Source organism: Coregonus lavaretus (genome assembly GCF_964263955.1).
Source record: "Coregonus lavaretus genome assembly, chromosome: 37".
NCBI lineage: Eukaryota > Metazoa > Chordata > Actinopteri > Salmoniformes > Salmonidae > Coregonus > Coregonus lavaretus.
In genome coordinates, this window is record NC_140024.1 from 23,650,878 (window position 1) to 23,664,951 (window position 14,074).

Genomic DNA, 14,074 nt, shown 5'->3' on the forward strand with positions numbered 1-14,074 from the left:
CCATAATTCTTAGCAGGAAGGGTGAATCTCAATACTATAATCGCTGATCTCATGGTGCTGGACAGGTAAAGGCAAAATGGCACAATCTACTGGTTTACAATTGGAATTGTACAGCCCCATAAAATAGCCTGTAAGCTTTATATGGTCTAGTCTCGCGGGGCCACCCTTCCAAATCTCGTCTTGTTGACGCGTGAGAAGCCTGGGCTATATGTGGTTTAATGTGTTCCCTTCACTCAGTTTTCAAAGGAAACGTCTCTGTTAAAACATATTGGGAATTGAAAGTCAATAGGAGTGTAGCTAAATTTTTTGAAGAGGTATAGTGCCACATGTCGTCACAATAAAACTTCCTGAATCAGCTGTTGTCTTTCATCTGAGGCAAGCTGACTCTTAGAAACCTCCCACCCTCCAACCCCAACTCCTTGGCATACATGCTGCCGCAGAGGGAAAATGACACACCAATGACGTAATGTTCCCAGGCCAGCTGCAGCCACCCTTTTGAATGCTGCACCCAGAGCTACACATACACATCACACATGGATGTTATCTGTGGGTGGGTGACCTCAGAGGTAGCAAGGTTCTGCTCCGCCCAAACCACATTGTAAATTAGATGGGTAGCTGTTGTCAAACAATCATCTAGCGTGTCGGTGTCTGTCTGTCGGAGCACCCACCTGGTGTGAAAAATGAACAGGAATTGTTCAACTAGTCTCAACGTTGTGAAGATGAAATCATCTGCCTTTCTCAGGAGTTCTTAAACTATAGTGACATGGGGGGTTCTAAGAACCTTTCTGCACCCATGTGTTACAATACAGGCACATATGGAAGCTTTTGGAAGGAATGAAATGTAGCTATTGATCCCATTGTGGAATTCGAATACTCTGAGAATGTAGACAATGTCTATTGCATTAAAAGCCCCTTTTCACCTGACCCATTGTGCTAAGATTTTTTATCAAAATACCAGAAAGTCCTGGTTAATGAAGAGGACTGCCAGAGGTCTGCAGGGTTCACATAGTTATTACCAGAGACCATTACGCTGACACTCACCCACGACCGCGTTACGACCGACCGCGTTACAGGGCCACATACTTCCCACCACCCTGAGAATTCTGGGAATACTCTACTCACCACAATGCTATTGTCAGACCAGTGGTATGGGATTGAGGGGTATACTGTTAGGATGGGCTTAGAGGCATCAAGGTAGAACATGTATTACATGACTGACAGAGAGATACAGTAAGTTTGATGTTATCCCAAGTTCCCAGTAATGGAGGGCCATAGAATCAGAGGGTCAGATACTTCAGTGCCCTCGATAAGCATTTTTATGAGACTGAATAGCTGAAATATGAAGCGAGGCATGGGCATGAAATTCCACTGTAGTAAAATGGTTTATCACTTCCCCAGTAAGAATACCTAAATATAATTTACACAGATAAGTTAACTCTGTGTAAATATAATTCCATGTACACTGCTCAAAAAAAATAAAAGGAACACTTAAACAACACAATGTAACTCCAAGTCAATCACACTTCTGTGAAATCAAACTGTCCACTTAAGAAGCAACACTGATTGACAATACATTTCACATGCTGTTGTGCAAATGGAATAGACAACAGGTGGAAATTATAGGCAAGACACCCCCAATAAAGGACTGGTTTTGCAGGTGGTGACCACAGACCACTTCTCAGTTCCTATGCTTCCTGGCTGATGTTTTGGTCACTTTTGAATGCTGGCGGTGCTTTCACTCTAGTGGTAGCATGAGACGGAGTCTACAACCCACACAAGTGGCTCAGGTAGTGCAGCTCATCCAGGATGGCACATCAATGCGAGCTGTGGCAAGAAGGTTTGCTGTGTCTGTCAGCGTAGTGTCCAGAGCATGGAGGCGCTACCAGGAGACAGGCCAGTACATCAGGAGACGTGGAGGAGGCCGTAGGAGGGCAACAACCCAGCAGCAGGACCGCTACCTCCGCCTTTGTGCAAGGAGGAGCAGGAGGAGCACTGCCAGAGCCCTGCAAAATGACCTCCAGCAGGCCACAAATGTGCATGTGTCTGCTCAAACGGTCAGAAACAGACTCCATGAGGGTGGTATGAGGGCCTGACGTCCACAGGTGGGGGTTGTGCTTACAGCCCAACACCGTTCAGGACGTTTGGCATTTGCCAGAGAACACCAAGATTGGCAAATTCGCCACTGGCGCCCTGTGCTCTTCACAGATGAAAGCAGGTTCACACTGAGCACATGTGACAGACATGACAGAGTCTGGAGACGCCGTGGAGAACGTTCTGCTGCCTGCAACATCCTCCAGCATGACCGGTTTGGCGGTGGGTCAGTCATGGTGTGGGGTGGCATTTCTTTGGGGGGCCGCACAGCCCTCCATGTGCTCGCCAGAGGTAACCTGACTGCCATTAACCATATGCTGGTGCGGTTGGTTCCTCCTAATGCAAGACAATGCTAGACCTCATGTGGCTGGAGTGTGTCAGCAGTTCCTGCAAGAGGAAGGCATTGATGCTATGGACTGGCCCGCCTGTTCCCCAGACCTGAATCCAATTGAGCACATCTGGGACATCATGTCTCGCTCCATCCACCAACGCCACGTTGCACCACAGACTGTCCAGGAGTTGGCGGATGCTTTAGTCCAGGTCTGGGAGGAGATCCCTCAGGAGACCATCCGCCACCTCATCAGGAGCATGCCCAGGCGTTGTAGGGAGGTCATACAGGCACGTGGAGGCCACACACACTACTGAGCCTCATTTTGACTTGTTTTAAGGACATTACATCAGAGTTGGATCAGCCTGTAGTGTGGTTTTCCACTTTAATTTTGAGGGTGACTCCAAATCCAGACCTCCATGGGTTGATACATTTGATTTCCATTGATAATTTTTGTGTGATTTTTGTTGTCAGCACATTCAACTATGTAAAGAAAAAAGAATTTAATAAGATTATTTAATTCATTCAGATCTAGGATGTGTTATTTTAGTGTTCCCTTTATTTATTTTTAGCAGTGTACTTTGTTTTGGCCCAGCCTGGTCCCAGAGCTGTTTAGGAGAAGACTATACAGCACAAACAGATCTGGGACCAGGCTATCAGAGGCCCTAGATGCTTTTCTAGACTTTTTAAACCATTATGAGTTGGCCAGGTACTGTGTTAGTGTATCTGTGTCTAGTATCTGTCTCCATTAGCCCAGAATGTCCTGGGATAGCATGGCTTCTGCTCTGAGTCTATCTGATATCTGTGTATGAGAAGTCTCTGTGGTCTTTGACCTGTGTGTATGAGCAGCATGCTGTGCCTGGCAGCAGTTGGACAAAGCCCAGGCTAATAAGAGAGCTGCCTGTCTAGTGCCTGCCATAAAAAGAGATAGGCAGACACCCCAGGGAGAACATTAGAGAGCACTGCAAACTATTCATCTAGTGCTTTAGTCTGCTTCAAAGTACATACAGTGCCTTCAGAAAGTATTCATACCCCTTGACTTATTCCACATTTTGTTGTGTTACAGCATTATTTTCTAAATTGATTTATTTTCTCACCCATCTACACATAATACTGCATAATGGCAAAGTGAAAACATGTTTTTAGATATTTTAGCAAATCTATTGAAAATGAAAAGCATGAATATCTCGTTTACATAAGTATTCACACCACTCAGTCAATACTTTGTAGAAGCACCTTTGGCAGCCATTACAGCTGTGAGTCTTTCTGGGTAAGTCTGTAAGAGCTTTCCACACCTGGATTGTGCAACATTTGCACATTATTCTTTAAAAGATTATAGGATTCCTCTAGGATTTTTCCTCAAGGATTTTTCCTCAAGGATTTTTCCTGTGCTTAGCTACATTCCGTTCCTTTTTTATCCTGAAAAACTCCCCAGTTCTTAAAGATTTTAAGCATGCCAATAACATGATGCAGCCACCACTTTGCTTGAAAATATTGAGAGTGGTGCTCAGTTATGTGTTGTACAGTGGGGGAAAAAAGTATTTAGTCAGCCACCAATTGTGCAAGTTCTCCCACTTAAAAAGATGAGAGAGGCCTGTAATTTTCATCATAGGTACACGTCAACTATGACAGACAAATTGAGAAAAGAAATCCAGAAAATCACATTGTAGGATTTTTAATGAATTTATTTGCAAGTTATGGTGGAAAATAAGTATTTGATCACCTACAAACAAGCAAGATTTCTGGCTCTCACAGACCTGTAACTTCTTCTTAAAGAGGCTCCTCTGTCCTCCACTCGTTACCTGTATTAATGGCACCTGTTTGAACTTGTTATCAGCACAAGAACGGTGAGCAAAAATCCCAGAACCACACGGGGGGACCTAGTGAATGACCTGCAGAGAGCTGGGACCAAAGTAACAAAGCCTACCATCAGTAACACACTACGCCGCCAGGGACTCATATCCTGCAGTGCCAGACGTGTCCCCCTGCTTAAGCCAGTACATGTCCAGGCCCGTTTGAATTTTGCTAGAGTGCATTTGGATGATCCAGAAGAGGATTGGGAGAATGTCATATGGTCAGATGAAACCAAAATAGAACTTTTTGGTAAAAACTCAACTCGTCGTGTTTGGAGGACAAAGAATGCTGAGTTGCATCCAAAGAACACCATACCTACTGTGAAGCATGGGGGTGGAAACATCATGCTTTGGGGCTGTTTTTCTGCAAAGGGACCAGGACGACTGATCCGTGTAAAGGAAAGAATGAATGGGGCCATGTATCGTGAGATTTTGAGTGAAAACCTCCTTCCATCAGCAAGGGCATTGAAGATGAAACGTGGCTGGGTCTTTCAGCATGACAATGATCCCAAACACACCGCCCGGGCAACGAAGGAGTGGCTTCGTAAGAAGCATTTCAAGGACCTGGAGTGGCCTAGCCAGTCTCCAGATCTCAACTCCATAGACAATCTTTGGAGGGAGTTGAAAGTCCGTGTTGCCCAGCGACAGCCCCAAAACATCACTGCTCTAGAGGAGATCTGCATGGAGGAATGGGCCAAAATACCAGCAACAGTGTGTGAAAACCTTGTGAAGACTTACAGAAAACGTTTGACCTGTGTCATTGCCAACAAAGGGTATATAACAAAGTATTGAGAAACTTTTGTTATTGACCAAATACTTATTTTCCACCATAATTTGCAAATATATTCATAAAAAATCCTACAATGTGATTTTCTGGATTTTTTTTCCTCATTTTGTCTGTCATAGTTTACGTGTACCTATGATGAAAATTACAGGCCTCTCTCATCTTTTTTAGTGGGAGAACTTGCACAATTGGTGGCTGACTAAATACTTTTTTTCCCCACTGTATTGGATTTGACCCAAACATAACATTTTGTATTCAGGACAAAAAGTTAATTGCTTTGCCACATTTTTTATTCTGTACAGGCTCCCTTATTTTCACTCTATCATTTAGGTTAGTATTTTGGAGTAACTACAATGTTGTTGATCCATCCTCAGTTTTCTCTGTAACTGTTTTAAAGTCACCATTGGTAAAATCCCTGAGCGGTTTCCTTCCTCTCCGGCAACTGAGTTAGGAAGGACGCCTGTATCTTTGTAGTGATGGGGTGTATTGTTACACCATCCAATTAATAACTTCACCATGCTCAAAGAGATGTTCAATGTCTGCTTCTTTTTTATTACCAATAGGTGCCCTCCTTTGCGAGGCATTGAACAATCTCCCTGGTCTTTGTGGTTGAATCTGTGTTTTAAATTCACTGCTTGACTGAGGGACCTTACAGATAATTGTATGTATGGGGTACAGAGATGAGGAAGTCATTCATAAATCATGTTAAACACTATTATTGCACACAGAGGTTCCTCGATGAACCCCACCTCCTATGGGGTTCTTCTAAGTACCTTTTGGGGGCATTTCTCAGTGCCAAGAACCTTAAGGTTCTTCAAAGAACTTTGAGGATCTTAGAATAACCCTTGTTGAACCCCTAATTTTTTAGAGTGTAGGATTAGGAGCTATGTACAGTATGTAACAGGTGCAACTTGTGCAAACAAGATGCTCCTAAAAATACCCCTCAAGAAAACATGGGAGGAACAGCGAGGACAAGAAGAAGAGGTTGTTTGAGTAGATGTCGCTGGGTCAACCCAGAAGGATATGGGGATATAAAGACTTAATTGTTTGTGTTGTTGTTCTGTTCTCCTTTATGGGGTATAGGCTTACAAGAGCAGTACCTCTCACACACATGATATCACCTAAAGTTTAAATCAATGTTCTGTACGAATGAGTACTGTAAAGTAAAATGGACTGTAAATGTCAGTACTAGACATTATTTTTTCATTATCTTCCCCATAAAAATGTATCCTAGAAATGATTTAGGTAAAAGTAAAGTTGAGGGTATAAGTTAATACCATGCAGCCAATCACAGTGTGTTTGGAGAGGTATCTGGTTCTTCCTCTACTGTTCAAGTGTGACAGCTGTGACTGACTCTCCTAGACCAGTGAACTGTCACAGAGGAAGACGGGGATTGCTGAAATGCCAAAGCACTCTTATCTTTCCCTGCGGCCAATTTGAAAGAACTCCAAGGCACTTATGAGCTACAGAGGAGTCGAGACAAGCTGGATGATATGCCACTGTTGAATACAAGACTATCTGATGCCCCTCTTCAGATTGTGAACAATGTCTTGTGGGATTTGTTGACATGCTCCTCCCTACTGTGTTGTATCACTGACAGAACACTTCAGTACAAATAATATGACACCCCTCCCAGGGACAATCTCTTTTCACAGGGGCTTAAACACTCAGACTATATTTGTCTGCTTTACTGCTTTAATAACTGCATTATTAATAACTTTAACTTTAATAACAGCTTATTTTGTCTCTGGAGATCAGAGTTACATGACCCCATCTCTCAGGTGTTATGGTTCATAGTGGAGACACGATTCATAATCAAGAGTGGTGGTGAATGGCTAAACTAAGTGTGGGCCTTGGCGACGCAATTATTTTAAACATGAATTTGGTTGGAGGAATGGTAACATAAAAACGATTACTATGCCATGATTTATTCCTATAAAAATTACTCTCTCAAGCCTTATTTGAACTGCTGTCTTGAACAAATGTAAGTAATCCTTCCAGAATTAAATGAGCAATTCCAGTCAAAGATCATGTTTTTGTTGTCCACCTTCACTTCCTTGTGCTTAAACTGACCCCAACTCCCCAAACTGCCTTCCCTGGCTGTAGCCTACCTCTCAGAACAGTGTTTGAAACAGGAACAGACGTCTTGGAGGGGGTGCCACCTTCTCGCCCATAACCCATATATAGTCTTATCAACGGTAAAATGTCTTGGATCAACGAATCGGCGAGGAGAGCCATAAAAAAGACAGGACCCCCGGAAGAGAGCAGCTGGCGTCGTTTCCCCAAAAAGCATTTGGTATCCATGGGGATCCAGTAACTCCTCTGCTATAGCACATATTTGACAAGTTACAGTCGGCTCGAGCTTGCACTACAGCTTCAAGTTCAGTGTGGTTCAGACGCGCGGAGCTTCTCAGGGTTTTACTCAAAGTTTGTTTTTTGTCAGTTGGTGAGGCCAACCCAACAACACAGCAGCCATGGACGCCATCAAGAAGAAGATGCAGATGCTTAAGCTAGACAAGGAGAATGCCTTGGACAGAGCTGAGGGAGCTGAGGGAGACAAAAAGGCAGCGGAGGACAAGAGCAAACAGGTCGGCATCCATAGAGAAATCGTGTTCTGTCTTATTGCGCACGGGTGCCATTGGCACTGTGCGTCAAATGTTTGGGCACGGAGTGCTTTGGAGCGTTCTCTCTCTCTCGATATTGATTAAATTAAGTCTCAGAGGATGAAGAGTATGAGGATCAGTATTGATTGTTGTATTTAATCGTATTGGGAATATATTTGTTTTTGCGGCGTGACAATGTTTTATTCTTGGACTCCAGGAAGGTTTAGAAAACGTTTATTGTTTGGTCGATTAATATCACCGCGTTATGCGTGATATAGCCTTAGATTATATATTTTTTACCATAAAACATGAATAGCGTAGTCTATTGATTAACGTATGCCACTCTAGTGTTGTGAGTGGATTGAATAAATGAAATGTAAATACTTGTCCAAAGACTAAGACGATATCTTGAAGCATTTGTAAGTGTTTGCCTTTTTTCCATAACTCTTGGCTTTTGTTTTCTTCCCTTTTTTGTCTGTTTCTGGCTGTGCGTTCGCGCTCCTGTGTGTGCTTCTTTGCTGCTCATGGCACACCCCAATTGAACTGATGATATTCTCCACCAACTATCAGCTTGAGGATGACCTGGTAGCGCTGCAGAAGAAGCTGAAGGGAACAGAGGATGAGTTGGACAAGTACTCTGAGTCTCTTAAGGATGCCCAGGAGAAACTTGAACTCGCTGAGAAGAAAGCCACAGATGTAAGTTTGAAGAGGCGCGTTGGCATAAACCTGTCCGAAGTGTTAGTGGGCGTCAGGGGGGCCACAAACAATCTGCTAACATTGAACCTCAACATACATATACATATAAGTTAAGATTATTTTATTATTTCAGTTCGGAATAGCCTACGTAATTGTTTATGGTTAATACCTGCGTCTTCATTAAGCTAAACCATAGGCCTGCCATCCGCAATATTCCACGTGTTCATGGAAACCAAATAAGACTGAGTAGACCAACTGTAGGCCTAACAAATGTGCCTTGTGTGCCACCCTCCTCGAAGATCCAAGCAGAAGGTTAAATTTAGCTGTGTGCTTTATATGGCCAAGTTACAGCTGACAGGTTTAGGCAGTGCAACATGTGCACCCCGCAACCTGTTGGGTTAAAATGGGGGCCCGTTTAGAATTTCAGTTAAAAGTTTGGTGGAAGTTTTTGAATATTTTAAATAGCTTTAACTTAGATTTATAGGTGTCATACATTATATATTCACTCGTCAAATGAAAACGTTTACTTCTCCTTTTATTGAGAATGTTGTAGGGGACGCCAATAAATAAACATTTGTTCTTATAGGAAACATGCATCTAGATATTTTTATTGTGTCAGTTTAGAAAGAACTCCAAATGATGATGATAGTAATTATAGTAAAAAAATATTTATACAAAATTGTACAAATAAATAAATACTTTAAGTAGCCTATACTGTAGGTCTATCAATATTATGAATTGGGATAATCATGTTACTTTTGGCACCATGTATGAGATATCTTTCAAAATAAAATGAATGTCTTTAAAGACGTTTTAAATGTTTATTTTAAAACGTTTATTATGGGTTAAATTCCCCCTCAATAATAAATTAACAAGATGCGCAATCACAGCACCACTAGCATGAGCCTGTAAGGGGGGAGGGGCATTATAGGCTAATGGCCAATAAGTCATCATGACATAGTCATATTATCTCACTACGATACAATAAATAAAAACCTATTTAACAGAAGATTTCGGGATATTTTGAGACAATTTTGCGCAATGTGTGAAATGTGTTACTTCCGGTGTCATTTAGCGCAAGTCCCAGCCTCCCCAGTAGCTGTAGAAAAAAAACACAGGGACGGGAGCAGATTTTCGCATCCCGGCATCGTTGCGCGTTTCTGGCCCGAGAACCGTTAGAAAAAGGCGTAGGCAATAGAAAATAGGCAGTAAACAAGCGAAATGGCCGGGCTAACGTCGCTGGAAGCTGTAAAAAGGAAAATAAAAACACTACAAGAGCAGGCGGACGGTGCAGAAGAGTCGGCAGAGAGGCTGCAGAAGGAACTGGGTCTGGAGAGGGATGCGAGGGATTCCGTAAGCCCTAGCTAATAATTTAAGACAATTCGTCTGCAGTATACCTGACGACAGTATTAGTACACATTTGATCAACACGCTTGGTAGAACGATAGACAGAATATGGATGTTTTTACAGTGCAAAAAATATATAAGTTTTGTCTGTCATGTGATACGCGTAAAAGGATGAAGAAATGGGAAAGTGAGAAATGATTTAATGGTAAAACGTGCCAGGCAGGCTCCAAAATAAACACATTAGCCAAGGCTGCTGCAGTTTCAGCATGCTCCAGTCTAGTCGATCATACACTATCATCCTATGCCTCCTGTAGCTACATCTATTTACATAGTAGGCATCTTATTATGTTTATATTGGTCAATGCCTTTCCAAACATACCAATCAGGCCTATATAAAATGTATAGTTTATAAAATCTTGTTTATATAATGTTATATATAATGCTGAAGTTTAGGATGAAATTACAGCATGGTCTGGGCCCTTATCCCTTTCCCTCACATTTAAATCTTAGTCCCCTATAGTGTTAAGAAACCCCCCACAGAGGTGTCCAAAAGTGACCCCCAACCTCCTCCATTACACTACACATCTCTCCAGATACTGTATCTGGTGTGCATTATGTAAGAAAGTGTGACTGTTTGAGTGTGCAACAGGTTGACATTGTGGTTTCTCCATGTTGTGCTCTCTTAGGCTGAGGCTGATGTAGCTTCCCTGAACAGACGTATCCAGCTGGTTGAGGAGGAGTTGGATCGTGCTCTTTATTATTACGCTTATTACCCTGTTATAACTCCTGTTTCTCCCTCCCGTCGGTCCTCCTCTGGCATTTGTTCCTTCCCCTCTGTTCCTTCAACCATACCTAAAACACCAGCAAATGCTCTGAGCTAGAGGAAGAGTTGAAGACAGTCACAAACAACCTGAAGTCTCTTGAGGCTCAGGCAGAGAAGGTAGGTGTCTGTTTAGACAGGTGTATGTCTTCTCAGGTTGTTGCAGTCAGTGGTTATATCCCCATTGCCTGCTAGTATAGCCATAGAGATAAAGTGAGGTAACTCTATTGAGTAGGCCCAGTCATTTCTGCCTGTTATCCATTGAACCAGTTAATGTCGGTAGTGTTGTGATGATGGCTCTCTGACCTGCGCTCCACTATGTCACTACAGTACTCACAGAAGGAGGACAAGTACGAGGAGGAGATCAAGGTTCTCACAGACAAACTAAAGGAGGTGAGTTCCCTTTAGCGTAGCATATTAGCCCCTGTTTCCTATTCACTTTACCAAGTGGGACATTAGCGTTAGCATGTTAGCCACTGGATCTTCGATAAAGTAAGACCATAGAAAGGGTGGAGGACACCAGACATTGTATTATATATCTATATCTATGTTGGAACATATGTTTTGGTGTGATGAGGATGGGAGACATTCATCACATCTTGTCTGCCTCTTGTGCTACAGGCTGAGACCCGTGCTGAGTTCGCTGAGAGGTCCGTGGCCAAGCTTGAGAAGACCATTGATGATCTGGAGGGTATGGACCTTTTCTTTTATTTCATATATTGTGAAGCATTTTCTATGTGAAAATCTGAGGTGTTGTATAGTAAAACAGAACATATGTGACAGACCGGCTCGATTCGGTCTTATGTAGCAAAATTTGAAATAGTGTTTTTTACATTGGATAAATGTGGAGAATCAGGCCTCCTGAGTGGCGCAGCGGTCTAAGGCGTTGCAGTGCTTGAGGCGTCACTACAGATCCGGGTTCGATACCGGGCTGTGTCGCAGCCGGCCGCAACCGGGAGAACCCATGAGGTGACGCACAATTGGCCAAGCGTCGTCCGGGTTAGGGGAGGGTTTGGCCGGCCAGGATGTCCTTATCCCATCGCACTCTAGCGACTACTATGGCGGACCGGGCACATGCACGCTGACACGGTTGTCAGTTGTACAGTGTTTCCTCCGACACATTGGTCTAAGGCACTGCATCGCAGTGCTAGCTGTACCACTAGAGATCCTGGTTCGAATCTAGGCTCTGTCGTAGCTGGCCGTGACCGGGAGACCCATGGGGCGGCGCACAATTGGCCCAGCGTCGTCCAGGGTAGGGGAGGGAATGGCCGGCAGGGATGTAGCTCAGTTGGTAGAGCATGGCGTTTGCAATGCCAGGGTTGTGGGTTCAATTCCCACGGGGGGCCAGTATGAAAAAATAAATAATAATAATGTATGCACTCACTAATTGTAAGTCGCTCTGGATAAGAGCGTCTGCTAAATGACTAAAATATAAAAATGTAAAAATGTGCAGCTGGCTTCCGGGTTATGCGGGCACTGTTTCAGGAAGCAGTGCGGCTCGGTTGGGTTGTGTTTCGGAGGAGGCAAGACTCTCGACCTTCGCCTCTCCCGTGTCTGTACGGGAGTTGCAGCGATGGGACAAGACTGTAACTACCAATTGGATACCATGAAATTGGGGAGAAAAGGGGGGTAAAATACCCCCCCAAAAAATATTTAAAAAATAATATAAACATTGGTGCGGCTGGCTTCCGGGTTAAGCGAGCAGTGTGTCAAGAAGCAATGCGGCTTGGCAGGATTGTGTTTCGGAGGACGCATGGCTCTCGACCTTCGCCTCTCCCGAGTCTGTACGGGAGTTGCAGCGATGGGACAAGACTGTAACTACCAATTTTGGATAAAAAGAAACAGAATAGAGCTAAGCACAGGCAAAACCCTAGAGGAAAACCTGGTTCAGTCTGCTTTCCAACAGACACTGGGAGACAAATTCACCTTTCAGCAGGACAATAACCTAAAACACAAGGCCAAATATACACTGGAATTACTTACCAAGATGACATTTAATGTTCCTGAGTGGCCTAGTTACAGTTTTGACTTAAATCGGCTTGAAAATCTATGGCAAGACTGGAAAATGGCTGTCTAGCAATGATCAACAACCAAGACAAGAGCTTGAAGAATTTTTAAAAGAGTAATGTGCAAATATTGTCAAGTCTAACCTTTCATCACATCCTCTGTGTTGTCATCAGATACTGTATCTACATTCTGCACAGTCAGCTCTGTGCTGGGCAGACTAGGCCAGTGCCATGGCTGACACACAGTCAGTGTTTGTTAGGCTAGTGCAGGCCAGGGAAAGGCATTTCTCATGCTGCTGTTGGTGTGACTGTGTTACTGTAGCTGTGGAAAGACAAAGCATTCACAATGGAGCTCTATATCATTTGGGTGGAGACCATGTTGTCATTTCCTTCTGGAAAAGAAAGCAGCTACACACTATGTCACTCCGATGTAATATATGTCTTAATTAGATACAAACATGTCGACAGCAAGGTGCCTTCATCAGGGTTTCAGTTAGTAATTTCCTGCTTGGTCTAAACAATCTAACAGGGCATTAGTGGCCTGTGCACATCCTATTTTTACCCTATTATTTTTTGGTTTGATATTGTATTTTATTTCGTTCAGTTCTGTTCTCGGATAATCCTTTGTTTTTTCCTACCTTTTCACCTCCTTTCTTTGCTCTGTCTATCATGTTGCTGTCCCCACCCTTCATTATCACCCCATCGATGTGTTCTCTTCCACTCCTCTCCTCCTCCTCCACTCCACCCATAATAGATGAGTTGTATGCACAGAAACTGAAGTACAAGGCCATCAGCGAGGAACTGGACCACGCTCTCAACGACATGACCTCCATGTAATCTATCACCTGCTTGTGTCTGCTTGTGTGTTGTGCATAGGCCCCACCCACTCACCATTTTACTGCTACTCCCTCTAGTAGCATATGTTTTGTCTGTTTCATCTGTTTGGATTTTTCCGCTCACATTTTAGTTTCAGTGCCTACTAATACCAACTCACTTTACGCTTCTGCCATGCAACAGCAAATAGCTCTTGCCTTTGTAGTTTGCTAGTGCCTTTTTAGTTAGATTCTATATAGTTTTCTCAACCTAACACGCATTGTACAATTAAAGTTGTACAATCACAATCCCTTTTTGTAAGCTTTTAGAAACATCTAAATTGACCCCTCAGAATAGTGTATCTCTCAACCCTTTTTGAGTACCTGGCTCTGCTTTCTCTTCTGTATGCTGTGGTTTCCATCCTGCATGTCATATCAGTCACCTGCCTTTCTATTATTTGTCCCTCCAACACGTTATGTTTCTCCCCTCATTCTTTTCCAGTTAAATTGTTTACATCATCTCACAACCATCACAGACGCCACCCGCTGGTTGAGAGGCCTCTCTCTACTACAACTATATGGCAGTATCGCCCAACATCCTGTCCCCTATGTCTCCACGTCTCTTCTTTACCACAGCACCACCGTGCGTTGGGCCTCTGCTGCCGCTGCCGTCCTATAGACCAGCTTTTGTACAGAACCCTGACTCATTTGGCTTTCTGTAAAATAAACTTTCC

At 43.4% G+C, this 14,074-nt stretch overlaps 1 protein-coding gene across 1 annotated transcript; it reads left to right on the top strand.

Moving 5' to 3' along the window:
• Positions 1-7,530: 7,530 nt before the first annotated feature.
• LOC311111380 (tropomyosin-like) lies at positions 7,531-13,365 on the top strand (the record flags this gene model as incomplete). Its single annotated transcript, XM_084154097.1, has 7 exons — positions 7,531-7,644; positions 8,230-8,355; positions 10,389-10,507; positions 10,567-10,642; positions 10,853-10,915; positions 11,144-11,213; positions 13,283-13,365. 7 exons carry the CDS (start codon positions 7,531-7,533, stop codon positions 13,363-13,365), a joined length of 651 nt encoding a protein of 216 aa, XP_084010223.1.
• Positions 13,366-14,074: the final 709 nt, after the last annotated feature.